The sequence below is a fragment of the Dunckerocampus dactyliophorus genome, chromosome 1 (genome assembly GCF_027744805.1).
Source record: "Dunckerocampus dactyliophorus isolate RoL2022-P2 chromosome 1, RoL_Ddac_1.1, whole genome shotgun sequence".
NCBI classification, from domain to species: domain Eukaryota; kingdom Metazoa; phylum Chordata; class Actinopteri; order Syngnathiformes; family Syngnathidae; genus Dunckerocampus; species Dunckerocampus dactyliophorus.
In genome coordinates, this window is record NC_072819.1 from 38,608,360 (window position 1) to 38,628,111 (window position 19,752).

Sequence of the window (19,752 nt, forward strand, 5' to 3'; positions counted from 1 at the left end):
TCGGAGCGGAGTCCCGGGACGACAAACAGCCGTGCCGCCGGACAACCTTCAGGGGTGGAGATTTCTTCAGCAGCGTTGGCCACCCGCCGCTCGATATCCCACTGAAGGGCACCCAGGATCCGGGACTGGGGGACGATGTATTCCTGGCGGGGTTGCTCCGGGGCCGGTGCGTGTAGTCGGGAGAGGGCGTCGGGCTTGGTGTTTTGGGAGCCCGGGCGGTAGGTCAGGGTGAAATTGAATCGAGTGAGGAAAAGGGCCCATCGTGCTTGTCGGGGATTGAGCCGCTGAGCGGAGCGGAGGTATGACAGGTTTTTGTGGTCAGTGTGAACAATGAACGGGAGTTCAGCACCCTCGAGCCAGTGCCTCCACTCTTGCAACGCCAGGATGAGTGCCAATAATTCTCTGTTGCCAATGTCGTAGTTGCGTTCGGCCGGGGTCAGGCGGCGGGAGAAGAAGGCACAGGGGTGGAGCTTCTGGTCGTCGCTCGAGCGCTGGGAGAGGACGGCCCCTACGCCGGTGTCTGACGCATCAACCTCGACAATGAATTGAGAGGAGGGGTTAGGGTGAATGAGCACAGGAACCGAGGTGAATAAAGATTTTAGCTTACTAAATGCTGCGTCTGCCTCTGGGGTCCACCTAAAAGGAACTTTAACAGATGTGAGCTTCGTCATTGGTTCTGCGACCCGGCTAAAATTCCTAATAAATCGGCGATAGAAATTGGCAAAGCCTAGGAACCTTTGAAGAAGCTTCCTTGATGTCGGAACGGGCCAGTCGACCACAGCCTGGATCTTGGCTGGGTCGGGACTAACTTGGCCTTGTTCCACAATGAACCCCAGAAAGGAAACGGACGACGAGTGAAAAGAACATTTCTCTGCCTTAACAAATAATTTGTTCTCAAGTAGCCTTTGGAGGACCAGACGAACGTGCTGGGTGTGTTCCTCGAGTGAGGATGAAAAAATTAGAATATCGTCCAAATAAACGAAAATAAAGCGGCCGAGCATGTCTCGCAGGACGTCATTTATGAAGCTTTGGAACACGGCTGGAGCATTGGTGAGTCCGAAAGGCATGACTAGATATTCAAAGTGTCCGAGAGGGGTATTGAACGCGGTCTTCCATTCATCACCCTCTCGGACACGAACTAGATGGTAGGCAGAACGAAGGTCAAGCTTAGTGAATATCTTGGCGGAATGGAGGGAGTTAAATGCGGAATCCATGAGCGGTAATGGGTATTTATTCTTTACTGTAATATCATTGAGAGCCCGGTAGTCTACACAAGGGCGGAGGGACTTATCTTTTTTGTCCACGAAAAAAAACCCAGCAGCTAATGGGGACGATGAAGGACGAATGAGGCCAGCTGCGAGAGACGTGGCGATATATTGCTCCAACGCTTCCCTTTCAGGTTTGGAAATGTTAAATAGCCGTGCGGATGGGAGGGTAGCACCGGGAAGTAGCTCAATGGCACAATCATATGGTCTGTGAGGAGGAAGTGACTGGGCTTTTTCTTTACTGAATGCTTCACGGAGGTCGTGGTAAACTGAGGGTACCGAGGTGAGATCAATTCTTTCCGGCAATTCTATCTGGGCGGGCGGAGTTCGTGGACATGCTGATTTGAGACAGTGTGTGACAAAAAACGCTCCAATTAATAATGGTGGATTTAGCCCAGTCAATGTGGGGGTTATGTTTGAGCAACCAGGTAAGCCCTAATACGATGGGTGCTGAACGGGAAGGAATGACTAAGAAACTCATGGTCTCCGAGTGGTTACCAGAAATGCGGAGAAGAATTGGAGTGGTTTGGTGCGTGATAGTAGCAAGGTGACGCCCATCAAGGGAACGCACAACTTTAGTATCAGATAGTTTTACCACGGGAACACCATGTTGTTTGACAAACCCCTCATCAATAAAATTGTCATCTGCCCCTGAGTCAATGAAAGGGTTAATGTCTAATTGTTTGGTAGACCAGGAGAGAGTACCTGGGAGTTGTAGTCTACCAGCCGCGTCAGGCGCTGACGTCATCCGGGGGGGCGTGTCTCCGGACGCGCTTGGAGAGCGTGGATGTGCAGCTTGGGTGCGTGGGCTGTCGGGACGGACCGGACAGCTGGAGAGGGAATGACCTGCCTGGCCGCAGTAGATGCACAAGCGGAGGAGCTTGCGGCGATTCCGCTCCGCAGGAGTGAGACGACTCCCTCCCAGCTGCATAGGTTCGTCGAGCCGAGGTGCAGGAGTGGATTCCATGTAGGCGGATGGCCGGGGCGGTGTCAGTTGGAACTTGTAATCGCCGCGGCTGTAGCCGGGGGTGCCGCGTCCCCGGTCCGCCTGGCGGTCGCTGAGGCGCTTTTCGATGCGGACAGCCAAGGCGATGAGGTCGTCGAGGGTTGCCGGGGTCTCCAGCGGAATCATCTGGTCCTTGATGGGATCAGCCAGGCCAGTAAAAAATGCATCCAGTAGGGCCGTGGCGTTCCAATCACTTTTTGCCGCAAGTGCGCGGAACTCGACGGCGTAGTCGATGGCGCTGCGGCGTCCCTGACTTATTCGCAGTAGGGCGCGTGCTGCGTCGCGCCCGGGAGGAGTCCGTTGGAATACCTGTTCCATCGCCCTGGTGAAGGCGGAATAGGACGAGCAAGTGGGAGATCGGCGGCTCCATTCCGCCGTGGCCCACTCCCCTGCTTTGCCAGTCAGATGGGAAATGATGAAGGCGATCCGTGCCCGCTCGGAGCGGAAGGCAGCCGCCTGCAGCTCGAAGTGGAGCTCGCATTGAGTGAGGAAGGTGTGTACCTCACCGGACTCACCGGAGAACCTCTCGGGTTTGGACAGCACTGAGCCGAGCGCAGGTAAGATGGCGTCTGACGAGGGCGAATGTTCTGTGGGTATTTCTGGGTTAGCGGGTGGTGTGGTGGTGGAAGATCCTTGCTGTAGGGTTGCGACCAACGCGCCGAGCTGTGTCTCCAGAGCCTGCATGCGAGCGTCTTGTTGGTCAGCTAGGCTTTTAATGCACGAACCCAAAGCATTAAGTTGTTCCTCTTGTCTGCCCAGGCGTTGAGCCTGGTGACGCAGCGCCAATTTAATGGGCTCGGGCTCCGCGGGGTCCATTGCTGGCTGGTTCATTCTGTCAGGTTCTCGGTGTGGTTAGGACCCCAAATGCAGAGGCTTAGAGTTCGTGTGGTAATTCAGGATTTTTAATGACAAAAAGTGCAAGAGAGAGTAGATCCAAAAACAGAAAACGATGGTGTTGTGGCAAAAATAGAGACAAAAGGCAAATGAAAGTTACACCATGAAGAAAAGTGCAAACACTGGGGTTAGCTGGACGGCAGGGAGGCGGCAGGTCCAAATGGGCATGGAACACCGACTGGTAGCAGAAGCACTCGGGTGTGTTGCCAGCAGAGGCGAAACAATGAACCAGCGGCTGCCAGCTGTGGGTAGTCTGCTTAAATGAGTATAGGGTAATTAGCCACAGGTGTGCCCAGCGTCCCCGCCTCCAGCCCGCTTAAGGTGTAACTGCAACAATAAAGGAAAAAACAAGCCAGAAGAAGGCAGGTACCACGCAGTGACAACCACAACAATTGGTAGTCACTAGCACATTGTGACAGTACCCCCCCCCTTAATGGGCGCCACCCGGCGGCTTACCTGGCTTCTCTGGGAAACGCTTGTGAAAGTCCGAAATGAGGGTGGGGTCGAGAATGAGGGACCGGGAAATCCATGAACGATCCTCGGGGCCGTACCCCTCCCAGTCAACCAAATACTGGAAACCCCTGCCCCTTCTTCTCACGTCCAAAATGGCCTTGACCGTGAATGCTGGGTGGCCTTCAATCATCCTGGGGGGAGGGGGAGGCACCTCCGGAGGGCTGAGGTTGCTGGTGGTAACTGGTTTAAGGAGTGAAACATGAAAAACCGGATGTATCCTGAGGGACTCTGGCAGACGGAGTCGAACAGCGGAGGGGTTCAGGACACGATCCACGGGGTAAGGGCCGATGAATCTGGGCTGGAGCTTCTTTGAGTCAACATGGAGGGGTAAATCACGGGAAGAAAGCCACACCCTCTGTCCTGGCTTGTAATCAGGGGCGACTGAGCGGTGGCGGTTGGCTAGGCGTTGGTTGCGCTCTGATGTCCGACCAAGGGCTGCCCGTGTGTTGCGCCAGGCCCGGCGGGCCCGTTGTAGGTGGGCGGCCACGGAGGGGACTGTCACCTCTGATTCCAGGGATGGGAATGCCGGAGGCTGGTAACCATAGGCGACGTGGAACGGGGACAGGCCCGTGGCGGAGCAGACCAAGGTGTTGCGAGCATACTCGATCCACGGCAGGTTGAGGGACCAGGAGGCGGGCTGTTGATGGCAAACACAGCGGATGGCCGCCTCCAGGTCCTGATTGGCTCTCTCGGTTTGACCGTTGCTCTGTGGATGATAGCCCGAGGACAGACTGGGTGATGCTCCGAGGGCTTTGCAGAACGCCTTCCAGACAGCAGACGTAAATTGTGGTCCCCTGTCTGAGACCACATCCAGGGGGATTCCATGCAGTCTCAAGGCGTGAGAGACTAGTAAGTCTGCCGTCTCCAGGGCCGAGGGGAGCTTCGGGAGTGCTATAAAGTGAGCCATTTTCGAAAAGCGATCCACTATGGTGAGGACGACTGTATTTCCGTTAGATGGTGGAAGTCCTGTCACGAAGTCCAGTGCTATGTGGGACCATGGGCGGGAGGGGATGGGAAGCGGTCGCAGGAGGCCCGCTGGAGCCAGATGAGATGGCTTGTTCCGCGCGCAGACTGGGCAGGCGGCCACGAACCTCTGGACGTCCGCTCGGAATGACGGCCACCAGAACCGTTGCGCCAGGAGGAAAGCGGTGCGGGAGACTCCGGGGTGGCATGCTACCTTGGACTCATGGGCCCACCGGAGGACCTCGGAGCGGAGTCCCGGGACGACAAACAGCCGTGCCGCCGGACAACCTTCAGGGGTGGAGATTTCTTCAGCAGCGTTGGCCACCCGCCGCTCGATATCCCACTGAAGGGCACCCAGGATCCGGGACTGGGGGACGATGTATTCCTGGCGGGGTTGCTCCGGGGCCGGTGCGTGTAGTCGGGAGAGGGCGTCGGGCTTGGTGTTTTGGGAGCCCGGGCGGTAGGTCAGGGTGAAATTGAATCGAGTGAGGAAAAGGGCCCATCGTGCTTGTCGGGGATTGAGCCGCTGAGCGGAGCGGAGGTATGACAGGTTTTTGTGGTCAGTGTGAACAATGAACGGGAGTTCAGCACCCTCGAGCCAGTGCCTCCACTCTTGCAACGCCAGGATGAGTGCCAATAATTCTCTGTTGCCAATGTCGTAGTTGCGTTCGGCCGGGGTCAGGCGGCGGGAGAAGAAGGCACAGGGGTGGAGCTTCTGGTCGTCGCTCGAGCGCTGGGAGAGGACGGCCCCTACGCCGGTGTCTGACGCATCAACCTCGACAATGAATTGAGAGGAGGGGTTAGGGTGAATGAGCACAGGAACCGAGGTGAATAAAGATTTTAGCTTACTAAATGCTGCGTCTGCCTCTGGGGTCCACCTAAAAGGAACTTTAACAGATGTGAGCTTCGTCATTGGTTCTGCGACCCGGCTAAAATTCCTAATAAATCGGCGATAGAAATTGGCAAAGCCTAGGAACCTTTGAAGAAGCTTCCTTGATGTCGGAACGGGCCAGTCGACCACAGCCTGGATCTTGGCTGGGTCGGGACTAACTTGGCCTTGTTCCACAATGAACCCCAGAAAGGAAACGGACGACGAGTGAAAAGAACATTTCTCTGCCTTAACAAATAATTTGTTCTCAAGTAGCCTTTGGAGGACCAGACGAACGTGCTGGGTGTGTTCCTCGAGTGAGGATGAAAAAATTAGAATATCGTCCAAATAAACGAAAATAAAGCGGCCGAGCATGTCTCGCAGGACGTCATTTATGAAGCTTTGGAACACGGCTGGAGCATTGGTGAGTCCGAAAGGCATGACTAGATATTCAAAGTGTCCGAGAGGGGTATTGAACGCGGTCTTCCATTCATCACCCTCTCGGACACGAACTAGATGGTAGGCAGAACGAAGGTCAAGCTTAGTGAATATCTTGGCGGAATGGAGGGAGTTAAATGCGGAATCCATGAGCGGTAATGGGTATTTATTCTTTACTGTAATATCATTGAGAGCCCGGTAGTCTACACAAGGGCGGAGGGACTTATCTTTTTTGTCCACGAAAAAAAACCCAGCAGCTAATGGGGACGATGAAGGACGAATGAGGCCAGCTGCGAGAGACGTGGCGATATATTGCTCCAACGCTTCCCTTTCAGGTTTGGAAATGTTAAATAGCCGTGCGGATGGGAGGGTAGCACCGGGAAGTAGCTCAATGGCACAATCATATGGTCTGTGAGGAGGAAGTGACTGGGCTTTTTCTTTACTGAATGCTTCACGGAGGTCGTGGTAAACTGAGGGTACCGAGGTGAGATCAATTCTTTCCGGCAATTCTATCTGGGCGGGCGGAGTTCGTGGACATGCTGATTTGAGACAGTGTGTGACAAAAAACGCTCCAATTAATAATGGTGGATTTAGCCCAGTCAATGTGGGGGTTATGTTTGAGCAACCAGGTAAGCCCTAATACGATGGGTGCTGAACGGGAAGGAATGACTAAGAAACTCATGGTCTCCGAGTGGTTACCAGAAATGCGGAGAAGAATTGGAGTGGTTTGGTGCGTGATAGTAGCAAGGTGACGCCCATCAAGGGAACGCACAACTTTAGTATCAGATAGTTTTACCACGGGAACACCATGTTGTTTGACAAACCCCTCATCAATAAAATTGTCATCTGCCCCTGAGTCAATGAAAGGGTTAATGTCTAATTGTTTGGTAGACCAGGAGAGAGTACCTGGGAGTTGTAGTCTACCAGCCGCGTCAGGCGCTGACGTCATCCGGGGGGGCGTGTCTCCGGACGCGCTTGGAGAGCGTGGATGTGCAGCTTGGGTGCGTGGGCTGTCGGGACGGACCGGACAGCTGGAGAGGGAATGACCTGCCTGGCCGCAGTAGATGCACAAGCGGAGGAGCTTGCGGCGATTCCGCTCCGCAGGAGTGAGACGACTCCCTCCCAGCTGCATAGGTTCGTCGAGCCGAGGTGCAGGAGTGGATTCCATGTAGGCGGATGGCCGGGGCGGTGTCAGTTGGAACTTGTAATCGCCGCGGCTGTAGCCGGGGGTGCCGCGTCCCCGGTCCGCCTGGCGGTCGCTGAGGCGCTTTTCGATGCGGACAGCCAAGGCGATGAGGTCGTCGAGGGTTGCCGGGGTCTCCAGCGGAATCATCTGGTCCTTGATGGGATCAGCCAGGCCAGTAAAAAATGCATCCAGTAGGGCCGTGGCGTTCCAATCACTTTTTGCCGCAAGTGCGCGGAACTCGACGGCGTAGTCGATGGCGCTGCGGCGTCCCTGACTTATTCGCAGTAGGGCGCGTGCTGCGTCGCGCCCGGGAGGAGTCCGTTGGAATACCTGTTCCATCGCCCTGGTGAAGGCGGAATAGGACGAGCAAGTGGGAGATCGGCGGCTCCATTCCGCCGTGGCCCACTCCCCTGCTTTGCCAGTCAGATGGGAAATGATGAAGGCGATCCGTGCCCGCTCGGAGCGGAAGGCAGCCGCCTGCAGCTCGAAGTGGAGCTCGCATTGAGTGAGGAAGGTGTGTACCTCACCGGACTCACCGGAGAACCTCTCGGGTTTGGACAGCACTGAGCCGAGCGCAGGTAAGATGGCGTCTGACGAGGGCGAATGTTCTGTGGGTATTTCTGGGTTAGCGGGTGGTGTGGTGGTGGAAGATCCTTGCTGTAGGGTTGCGACCAACGCGCCGAGCTGTGTCTCCAGAGCCTGCATGCGAGCGTCTTGTTGGTCAGCTAGGCTTTTAATGCACGAACCCAAAGCATTAAGTTGTTCCTCTTGTCTGCCCAGGCGTTGAGCCTGGTGACGCAGCGCCAATTTAATGGGCTCGGGCTCCGCGGGGTCCATTGCTGGCTGGTTCATTCTGTCAGGTTCTCGGTGTGGTTAGGACCCCAAATGCAGAGGCTTAGAGTTCGTGTGGTAATTCAGGATTTTTAATGACAAAAAGTGCAAGAGAGAGTAGATCCAAAAACAGAAAACGATGGTGTTGTGGCAAAAATAGAGACAAAAGGCAAATGAAAGTTACACCATGAAGAAAAGTGCAAACACTGGGGTTAGCTGGACGGCAGGGAGGCGGCAGGTCCAAATGGGCATGGAACACCGACTGGTAGCAGAAGCACTCGGGTGTGTTGCCAGCAGAGGCGAAACAATGAACCAGCGGCTGCCAGCTGTGGGTAGTCTGCTTAAATGAGTATAGGGTAATTAGCCACAGGTGTGCCCAGCGTCCCCGCCTCCAGCCCGCTTAAGGTGTAACTGCAACAATAAAGGAAAAAACAAGCCAGAAGAAGGCAGGTACCACGCAGTGACAACCACAACAATTGGTAGTCACTAGCACATTGTGACACTCCCATTTCATACAGTATATGCAATTCAATGTAAAAACGTAGTGAATGGTAAAATAAGACGTAAAAATGATAAAAAGGTACATGACATGACAATAACAGTTAAAAATAGTGGTTTAAAAAAAGTTTAAATAGTTGAAAAAAAACATGAGAAAGATCAGTTAGCAAAAGGCTTCAAAAATCTTTTAGTTTTTGGTGTGTATTCAAAACAGGGAAGTGTCGAGGCATTTTTCATATGGTTTATCGCTGAAACAGGAACTGTATTGTCAGCACTAGTCATCATCTCAGATCAACCAAAAAACAAGCAAACGTGTGTGGAGGTAACAGCTGCAACCACAGGGGAAAGTTTCGGTTGGTTGGTTCCCTCAATGTTTAGGGAACATTAGGCCTTGTTAGCTTGCTTTGGAACACAGGGGAATGTTCTCTAAATGTTAGTTCTTGGTTTGGTTCTAACTAAGCGTGCGAGAACCATAGCTTAACATTCTTCTTACATTATGTGTTAGCTAAGAGGACAGCCAAGTAGTGCGAAAAAGATAGTTTAAATCATATTCATGCAATAAATCATTTTTTTTGGGGCGCATGTAAACGTGTGTGTGTGTGTGTGTGTGTGTGGGCGGGATTGGGTTTCGGGTGTGGCGAGGGGCCCTTCAAGAGGCTTTTGTATCGGGGGCCCACAATTTGGTGCTACGCCCCTGGAATAAAGTATTTATTTTAGAGAGTACTGTATATAAGAGCAGTTTTCCTGAGGGTAAAAAGAAAGTAACAGTTTGGGGAGTCGTGTTTATTTGTTTTTGCGTGGTGTCTATTTGGGGAAATACTTAATTTAGTAATTTAGTTTGAAGTTTCAAGCAAGTTCCATGTCTCTCACAAGTTACATTTAAGTTTCAAGCGCTCTGCAATCGTTTTGTCCCTGTCCAAGTCACAAACAAGTCTAATGTCTGTTGTGAAAGCATTAAACTTAGCGCCAAGTCATCTGATTCAAGTCTGAAGTAAATCCAATGTGAAAACTTAAGCAGTTCCCAGAATGTTTAGTCAAAGTCTCAATGACGCCTAAGTGAGACACTACAAATGCCAAGGAAGTACCAGGTACCTCAACACAGCCGAGTTTTTTAATAACAACAATAACAATTAACAACAAATCATTGCTACCAAGTGAAGTAAGAAGTCTTCTCAAAGCTCCAATCAGGACGTCCAAGTTCACGCCTCGGCCATGTGGTGCACACCTTAAGTACAATGTTATTTTATCCAAATGTCTTGCAAGTATGAAGTTGTCTCGACATCGCCACGAATCACTTGGTTCAACTCTCAATAAAGTGTCGTCAAGTCAATTCAGGTCAATTAGTTGAGTATTGTCAGGTAACAGTGATGTAATTAGTAGATGTTTCATAATATTGTTAAGAACTGTCTTTATAAAATCCAATGGCGCCCGAAGTCAGCTGGGATAGGCTCCAGCATTCCCCCGTGACCCTAGCTGGGATAAGCGGCACAGAAAATGGATGGATGGATGGAAATGCAGTGGTTCAAAGTAGTAAGGCAGTGACTCTCACACATATCATCATAATGTCATTACCAATATGCTCTCACTTGACACTTGACAAAACATTTTTTTATTATTTTATGTTGAATTACATTAACGGGTTGTCTCTCAAGTCAAAGAACAATTCATTCAAAATATTTTTTCTTTAGTTCCTTTGTTCCCCTGGACATAAACATTACTGACACAGTTTTTTCACCTTTTTCATCAGTTCATCACCACAGTCAGCACATCCATCAGTGTAAGGACAACATCATTTTTGTGTTCCTCATTTTGAAGTCATTTTCCTTTTAATGTCCTCTGCAAGACAGGAGTAAGGCAGCGTTTGCCTTTGTGCTAAATCACAATTCATGTGCTGCATATCAACGATAGTCACGGCAGCTTATCAGCGGCATCATCGCAGATTTCCCCCAAACATGACCTTACTCATCCAAGCATGGCCAGAGTGACAGGACGCCTTCATAGACGACAGCAGCATCCCAACTCCACTGTCTGTTTGCACTCAGCATCGTTCAGATGTGATCAGGAACGGTCTGCAGAGCTTCCTCCGGGTTTCTGTTGACGTCCACATTCTGCAGCATCACCACACTCTGTTTACTGATTTCAACTGATGTTATCATGAGGATATTACACGGCATGTGCTTTATAAAGATGTTTATCAACAGAAAAACACCATTACATCTAATTAGGAGTGGTTTATGATGCAGTTAGGGGTCAATTACTACAAGAGGCCTAGCAAAATATTAGACACAGTTCTCAGTGTGATACACTAGCTTACTGTTTTCTACTACTACAACCAAAATTATACATATTATTTGTTATTATCTTTGTAAATACATCCTTTTACATTCAGCTGGACAGTATGTAACATTTCTGTTAGCCAGAAAGGAGGCATACTGTTTCTATTTTTATAAAAACTTACCCCGGGCTTTTCTCTGTGTGTGTTGACTGCCTCAACATTGAGGTAAAAGGGCTCAACTTGACACCCTACAACAGAGAAGAACCCCATCAGTGTCAAGACACACAGCGACGGTGATTTCACAGACATGATTGTAAATGGCGACTTACCGTAGGCTATTGGTGTGAGTTTGAGCACTGTGTGAAGAGGACATTTAAGATACGGGAGCTCATCTTCAGAGAGGGAGCAAAAGAAGATGGATTACAGAAGAATGCTATCGTTGTGGTAAACAATATGTGTACCTGCAGGTTTGTCTAAAAAGTAGGCCAGGAGGCAACGCATGACAGCTTGGTGGCAGATGACTAGAACATTCTCCTGCCTTTCCAGCTCCATGATGACTGGTTCCAGGCGATGGACAAGGTCCTCATAGGACTGGTTAATGGAGGTAGGATGAAAGGGTTCACCACATATGAACTTTGTATTCTCTCATAAACATATCTTCCCACACTTGGTCACTGTACTTGAGTGCGAACAACCCTCTTTTTGGTTTGTGTAATTGTAGCATGATGTCGCCCATCATTAATGACTTGCAAGCGATGAATGTGGGTGTGCGTGCAACCATGCCGTGCTCTGGCCCACGTCTTCCAATCGTGCCAGATGAGGCAAGTGTTCCAAACTTCAGCACGGCTCAATGCGCTCACACCAGCCAAACGTGCCAGACTTTAGGAGTGAAGTAGGCCCGGGCACGGTACGGCTGGCCAAGTGTGAGTACTGTACGCCCAAAGACACCTTACACCGACAGGATGCACTTACCTCACCCCTTGGGTACCGGTATCGAAACTTGTCCTGGTCCCTCAGTGCAAACTCTTCTGGGAAATTCTCCTGAATCTCCTCATATGTTAATTCCTCACACACACCCTGCATGAAAAAAAACACCACCATCATCACAGCCATCTACATACACATGTTGGATGTCGGATGGCTATTTCAACAGTGATGTGCACCATAGGTCTCAAACAGTCTAACAAGGCCAAAAGATTAGGTACAGATAAACAGACACATGAGATGCAATCATTGATCATTCATTAGGAGTCAATTCACTGTATTGAAGGGAACTTACAGCATCTATCTCATTGAGAGCCTTCCACTGCTCGTACTGAACCCCCAGTGCCTGTGCAGTCTGGATGGTCCTTTTCATGTGGCTGGTCCACACCTTCAGATCATTGATGGTCTGACTCTGGATGAAGTTTCTCAAAGCAGCAGCATACTGCAAACAAGAAGTCAAGCTTTGATTAAGTCGCCTTCAATCTTTTCCGTGTGGTCCACTTACTTCATGTCCCCTGGTGGACAAGCCCGAGTCTCCGCCAATCCGACCTAAAAGATTGAGTTCACTCTCCCCGTGGCGGCTCAAATAGATGGACCTAGGAGTAACATGGATGCTCATGAGGTAGTAGACGATCCTGCTCTGGATGTGGTCCTGCACTCGATTCACCAGGTACCTTTTGCCCACTTCATAGATCTTAATGTAGGAGAGCTTTCTAACAGGGGGAAAACACATTTGTCAAAAAATATTGATCAGTGCATCCGTTCTGTCTCCTGGCTCGGCACCTGTCTTTCTCATCATCTATGGGCATGTAGCTGGACTTGTAACACACAATACGCTGGAGAAAGTCTTCCATGGCTTCTTCCATGCTGCGATTCACATAATCCGGACTGCCGAATTTCACTTGCTGCAAAGGTCAGACCAGTCTAGTGATTTATTGTTGGGGAGTTCATGGCACATGCATCTTGCTCACCTTGACATTCTCTGCTATTATATCTGGGTCATCACAGATTGACTCCACAAAGAACACCTGCAAGCAGTTTTAAACGGTGAATGTACAGTCATTTGCAATGGTAAACACACCTTCTTGCAGAATCATTTGACCTTATTTGCAGTCTAAACCGAGCAGAACAATCTTTCAGTTGTGGTAGGACATAAATAAATGTGGATTCCTTCTTGTTTCACAAGCTTCCACTTGCCTTGTATCCTCTCTCCTTGGCAAAACTAATGATGACTGCTCTTCTCTCCCTGGTGGTGTTTGTGGCATCAAAAACCTGAGTGAGAAACTTGTGTCATCAGGGCTTTCAGTTCAGTGTCTTTTAAATAGAACCAATAACAGCTAATACGTGTTTCATAGGCCCTGTGCAAATACACCATACAGTATCTCACAAAGGTGAGTACAACCCTCAACTTTCTGCAAGTACATTTATTTATTCATATTTCAGACATATTTGATGTCTTATCTTTTTTTTGTTGTTGATAGAGCTGCAAACCATTGGCGTTCTCTCAGTGAGCTTCATGAGGTAGTCACCTGAAATGGTTATCACTTCACAGGTGTGCCTTGTCAGGGTTACTTAGTGGAATTTCTTGTCTTATTAATGGGGTTGGGGCCATGGGGTTGTATTGTGTGTGTCCGAACGTTTGGTCTTTACTGTACCTTTATCTTCTCAAGAGACAATACAATAGATATTAAACTTGGATATACTTTAGAGCAGAGCCAGCTGGCCCATTAGGCTATGATTAGGGCACCGTGGCTTCCAGAGGGTGCCAAAAAATTTCAATATAATTATGTTAAAAGTAGTTATTACTATGAGTTATTCTAATAGAAGAGTTCACATTGATTCAAATGTAAAGCAATGCCTAAATTATATTACTACAAATGACAACAAGTAAACACCCGTCATTTTTATACTCTATTTTATGACATGAAGTTGTATGACATCCCCATCAGCGGTGTAGTCCATCAACAGTGCCAGGGGATATCTTACACCTCTTAAACCCTCTGCGTTTTACATTAATAGCCTACAGTATGTGTGCAGTGGAAAAATAAGACACGTCATTTTTTAAATACAGTGTCATAATATACAATATATATAAGAATATATCAAATATGTTTTATGTTTTTTAAGTCTGTCTGAACGGGTACGCGACTGTGAAACGTTTGGGAACCACTTTTCTAAAGTATACCCAATCTTCATTTCTATAGTATTATTTCTATAGTATATATTCTATAGTATAAATAGTATATATAGTGTATATTCTATATATTCTATAGTAATAAAATGCTAAGTATAATACTATCTATCGATCTATCTACAGCAGACCATAACAATTTATATTGTGTGATCTGACCGGTTAATTGACGTTGTTTGGCCACTAGAGGGCAGAGCAGACAAGACTGTGAACGCAACACAACATTCGATTCCTTTTATTCTACCATAACGCTTTCTGTCTCTCTTTGCTCTAATGTAAATGAAGGCAAAGGTACGCTATCCCTCTGCCAATGTCAGCAGAGAGGTTTGTCGATTTTATATAGGTTCCCTAGTACAAATGGACGCTAATCTAAAGAATGGCTATTCTGGCCTCTTCAATCTCACTGAGTTGTGATGTTTGAATGGTCCTCTGACTGACCGCCACTTGTCCTTGTTCCAGTGTGAAGTAGGTAGCAACATCTCTGAGTGCAGCAGCTGCACAGGCCCTGCAGAGTAACGTAAAGTCATTCCACAAGATTTAATGGCCTCATTAGCTTTTACACCATGTCTCCCTTACCTGCGGATACTCATGGCCTCCTCGTTGTCAGGTTTAAAGAACTCAAAGCTCTCATAGGTTTTGACGGCCTGTCGGCGGTACTGGCCCACATTAAATGCTGCTGGGAATGTGAAGCAATAAGCAAGGACGGACCTCAAAGTGCTCACTTGTATTGTTTTTGTCAGGATTTGTTGTGCGACCAACTTTTTGTAGGCACTCCGATCCAGTTCAGGTAGCGAGTGAGCTTCTTGGAGATGTAGGTCTTCCCTCTGGCTGGCAGGCCCACCATGACGATCATTGTAGGAGAGTTGCAGACTTGTGGCACTGATGCTAGAAACACAAAAAGACGAAATAAAACATGAAATGAATCATCGAGAGTCCCATACAAATTGCAGGGCATTTGTTGTGTGTGTGGCACTGCCAGGGACACGTGTCCCGCATCGCTGGTTGCTTGTGGCTGCACCTCTTAGCACAGAAAACACAAACGTTATATACAAATAGGAAGTGCAATAACACTTATCATCAAAGTGTACTTTTGCTGCATTCCTGATCACCACATTCTGGCAGCTGCTTCCATGCAGATGGTTACAATTGTGGGAAACAGAAGAGCACAATCTCAAAGTAGGGACAGAGTAGGACAAATCCAAGGGCTTTGTGGAGACAGCTTTACTGCAACACACCAGAGTATAAATTCTGTCTCATTTCATGTGTCAAAAGTTTTATTTGCATAGAATAATGTGCAGCTGCAGCTTTGTTACTTGTCGTGATAAAGTAGCGGTACAATGCGTCTTGTTAATGATCAAAATGTCTGTACAAATGAATAAATATATCTATTTTCTGTCCACACCCCATCTTTGGATCATGAAGCATTGTTTGATAACATCTGATGACTTAAAACAAACTGTTGAAAGATGAAATGCACATTAAAACATTTAAAAACTTCAGTTTCCTCCAATACATAGTCCCCACTAGTCTTTGAGTTAAGTTCACAAACCTCACAGATTACAGGAGAGAACATACATGTTTCCGTATCTTACCAAATTTATAAGGTGGCTGCAGATGTTTGTGCCGCCAATGTACCCGGATGGCCAGTGTGTCTATACAGGGCCACGGGAGGGGGCGTGTCAGCCTCCTGGCTGTTCGATTATCAATGGCTTATGCTCCATCAGCAAAATGATGAAAGGCTCAGTCAGTCAATGACTGAGCCTACTGAGACCCAGCTCGGTCTAGTCCGGCTGGCATGGCGTCAACAGTGTCTGTATCACGTAAATACAGGACTGAAAGGAAGCAGCATGTGAGGAGTCAGTGGTGAAGATTGCATTCAATGTGTTTACATACAACACGGCTATGCTAACAAACGGGGTATCTAGTGCCTCCTATACATAACTGAGTGTCTCTGTGAGCTTTTTCTGTTGTATGGTTAAGCCATAATGTCTGGGATTCACTCAGAGGAGCATCCACTTCCTGCACAGGCAGGTCGACTAAGGAGATACACTTGGTGGGACAGAAAGAAGGAGAAGACTGAGGCTCACCCTGCTTGTGAGCCTCTCCATTTAAATTGACATGGTGATGCCAGACTACAGGCAGCAAGCAAACCTATCATGTAGGGATGTCCCGATCCACAGTTTTTGGCTTCCGATCCGATTTTTTTTAAAGTCTTGCCAATTCGATCCAATCCAGTACCGATATTTTTGTTTGTTTGTTATTTTAATAATAATAAGCTTTTGTTACAAACATGAATTTGTGGAATTGAATATGGTTATGAAAAGAGCTCTTCAAAACATTAAAAAATAATGCATCCAAAGTATTGCTGAATTTACTTTTGTATTACACAGCATGACCAAGAATATTGTTTGGCTTTTGTAACAAACCTCTGTGAGTCAGGTCCCTAATCCGATAAAAGATCCAATAAAAGTCCATCCAATAAAAGATAAAATTGAAAAAAAATGGGCATGCAAAATACTTTTAGGGTAAACAATTGACATGGTTATAGATCAATTTGTGGTGTGATTTAGAATATATGACTTTTTTTAACAATCGCTCTTAGGGCCCTATAAAGTCTGTTTTAATTTTTCACAAATTCCGTTTTTTCTGTTTTAATTTTTTAGAATTTAGTTTTTTTAACCTTTTCCACTTATTTTACCAGCATAGAGTTTGTGCTGTTTGGGTTAGTCAATAAAATGCAAAAATCCTTCCATTTATTGATTACAATACATCATTGGCCCATTTTGTCCAGTAATTGAGAAATGGATGTAGCTTAGCTAGCTTTTCTATGGGATGTCAGCTTCAGCACATATTGCTACAAAATCTTCAACAAACTGTAATGCCCGTGCTTGTGATGAAGGAAGATGGAGTCACAGATGTCATTCCATTTGCGTTATAAATGTAAGATATTTTAATCACACCGTTATTTTGTTTACACAATTAGACAAATGTGAGAGAGAACGCTCTTATTTTGAAGGCCGAAATGTGCTGTGTGTGTGTTGAGAATGACAATTGACGGTTGATATGCGCTGGGTGCAAGAATAAACGTGCTTCTTGTCTTTTTTCACTCAGAACCTGCACGTCGTCAGTGGGAATTGTAAAACGGTGCTTACAGCAAAGCAGTAAAACACAACACAACACAGTGAAAAACTAAGCAAACCCCGCTAGCTTCCATTCACACTCCGTAACAGAGGGGTTTCCAAGGTTTTTCACTGCCATTTTGACATGTTTAGTAGTGTTTGTGCGGTCCCTATTATAAGCAACCAGCGGCACTTCTCGTACGAGCTCCCTACACCATGACGCAGCAGTCCGGGCACAGTGAGAGGGAACTACCGTTGTAGCTACAGAGCCGAATGTCCAACATCCAACATGAAACTAACTTCACCCCAGTACACCGCGGACATGTCTGTGCAACCCGCCCTGTTTCACACTGCCCGCTCCGGGGCTCGAACACAGGACCTTCGCATTGGGAGACGAGAGCGCTGACCACACGGCCAAAAGCCCGGACTGTCGACCGCGTGTTCAGCGCAGCTCTCAAGGCAGAGGGAGTGAGGTTTACCAACGTACACTCGCACAGCCTCACAGGCTGGCATCCGTTACATCTGCATGGTGGTGCTGCGTTTTCTTCTTCTTGCGGGTGGCCGGAGTCGAGTGGCAACCAGCTTGTGACAGGGAGATTTTAGTCTTTCACTCTAACCGAAAATCAGCTCTTATGTGAAAGGGCCATCATTTTGGCCTCACACAAAACAACAATGCTACACAAACATCTGAAGTAGAGCCTTATAAAATCAATGTTGCACTTTGCACCATGAGTTGCAGACAATATCGCTCCACCTTGTTATGACTCATGCATCCCTGTGTTTATGATTCCCTGCAATATTCTTACACTGTATATGTATTCTTATGACTTATTTACATAGGAATGACTTGTCATTGTTGCATATATGTGTTGGATCCAGCGATTATGAACACACCACTGGCCTGCATGTGAGACATATCAGCACAACATGGAACAATTATTACTCTGCAATGGCAGTTCATGTTCAATCTCACCTGTGCTGTCACATCTTCTGCGTCTCATCCTATATTCCTGCGGCGGAAGCGCCATTGTTTGCACCCGTCAGCTGAAGTCCAGTGCAATCGCACGACCATGCAGCCTGTGACAAAATAAGTGATGCTCTTTTTAAAGACACGAAACGCCCCCTGCCCAAGTATTTGCAACCCATTCCCACTCCCACACCCTGACAGCCCTGTTTTCATGACACATGGACATATGATAGCAGCACACAGGGGATGTCCTTTAATGTTTGCCAGGGCTGAAGTTCATAACACACACACACACACACACACACACACACACACACACACACACGCACACATGGGACAGTCAGCATGCAGAGGGTGGGTCCTAACAAGTGCAAAGGTCAGATGTAAGATGTGTTTACCAGCAACAGCTCCAAGCAACACATCTTACCACATTCAATCACACACACACACACACACACACACTAGCATGCATCTTTGTATGTGTTTTATGCAATGTTGTTTTACATTAATGCCAACAGCTTGCTTTTTATTGGCCACATATCCGCACCATATTTTAAAAAATACTGAACGAAGAATCAGTGCCAGGGAAAAGGATGGCAGGAAAAAACTAAATCTAACAACACAAAGCGCTGCTGGAAGAAGCCAACCAGGACAACGGATGCAAGAGGCAAAAAACACAGGAATAGAGCAGGAATAGGTTAAAAAAATGAAACTTAAAACACTTATACACAAGAACGACGTTAATAAGCATATCAGTATATCAGTATATCAGCATATCAGTATGTGGAATCAAATTATAGAACAAATTTAGTAAGGAACTCAAACAATGCACTTAAAATGAGTGATTTCAAGAAACAGTACAAGCTGTTGATGTTTACAAAGTACAAGGAAGAAGAATCCTGAACCACTGTGTGCACACTACGCTATGTCTGACCACTCGTGTACTTACTACTTATTCTTCATTTCTCAGGACTCCTTGAAATATTACATTGTCTGTACTCACACAATATGGAATCATGTTTCTGTCAACTATTAACCTTTCCATCAGTTATTATTACAGTATATATTTAATATCTTTTATTATGTCTGTTGTATAATTTATCTCCCGTGATTATAAACCTTGACTCCTATTGTACCACGTTGTTATACTACCTTCTTATCTTATGTATTTCAAAATTGGCAAAGAGTACATTTGGAAGACAGGAAGTGAAAAAATGTATTGTAATTGATGTGAAACAGAGGGAGGGGGTAGGATTAAATAAGCTTTGCTTCTTCCTGCTCCGTTTTGGACATGTGGAACTGTGAATTGTACCGATGTGCTCCATTGTAACTTGCATGCATGTTCAAAATCAATTAAACCATTGCCAGTGCCAGCCTTGAGCTCTGTCAACCATCCGTCAGTCAGCTACAGATGTGGGAGCTGTATGTTATGTCATGTTGTTTTTCTTCAGCACATAGTTGCTTTTAATGTGTCTGTAATGTTAGCACTGTGGCTCACATAGACATGCTAGTGTTAACATTGTGTGTTAACATTGCTAGTGTTTGTGTCCTCCCGCTCTATAGTGTTACGTTGTTGTCACAGATACATGGCATCAATTACTTTGGACAAGTGCAGATTGACAGTGTGTATGTAAAAAGTAGTGCACCAAGGTGCTTTTTGGAGCCACACACTCAAATAGACAAATAGAAAAATAGCTAATTAACAGCTCATTAACATTAAAGCAACAGACACACAAAACGGCAACGGCAACAAA

The 19,752-nt window shown here is 47.3% G+C and overlaps 1 protein-coding gene across 5 annotated transcripts; it reads right to left on the minus strand.

Moving 5' to 3' along the window:
• Positions 1 to 10,107: 10,107 nt before the first annotated feature.
• pfkfb1 (6-phosphofructo-2-kinase/fructose-2,6-biphosphatase 1) lies at positions 10,108 to 18,221 on the minus strand. 5 transcript variants are annotated; one of them, XM_054776081.1, is made up of 14 exons: positions 18,005 to 18,221; positions 14,672 to 14,797; positions 14,489 to 14,585; positions 14,351 to 14,417; positions 12,919 to 12,993; positions 12,693 to 12,749; positions 12,505 to 12,626; positions 12,227 to 12,434; positions 12,017 to 12,163; positions 11,710 to 11,814; positions 11,199 to 11,328; positions 11,067 to 11,129; positions 10,921 to 10,985; positions 10,108 to 10,570 (listed from the first exon to the last, which is right to left on the minus strand). In XM_054776081.1, exons 1-14 carry the CDS (start codon positions 18,057 to 18,059, stop codon positions 10,511 to 10,513), a joined length of 1,377 nt encoding a protein of 458 aa, XP_054632056.1. In that variant the 5' UTR covers positions 18,060 to 18,221; the 3' UTR covers positions 10,108 to 10,510. The 5 variants fall into 5 exon arrangements, with proteins under 5 accessions (XP_054632056.1, XP_054632066.1, XP_054632046.1 ...); XM_054776091.1 differs by having other exon boundaries at positions 10,108 to 10,553; positions 14,489 to 14,588; XM_054776071.1 differs by having other exon boundaries at positions 14,489 to 14,588.
• Between the last annotated feature and the right edge of the window lie 1,531 nt (positions 18,222 to 19,752).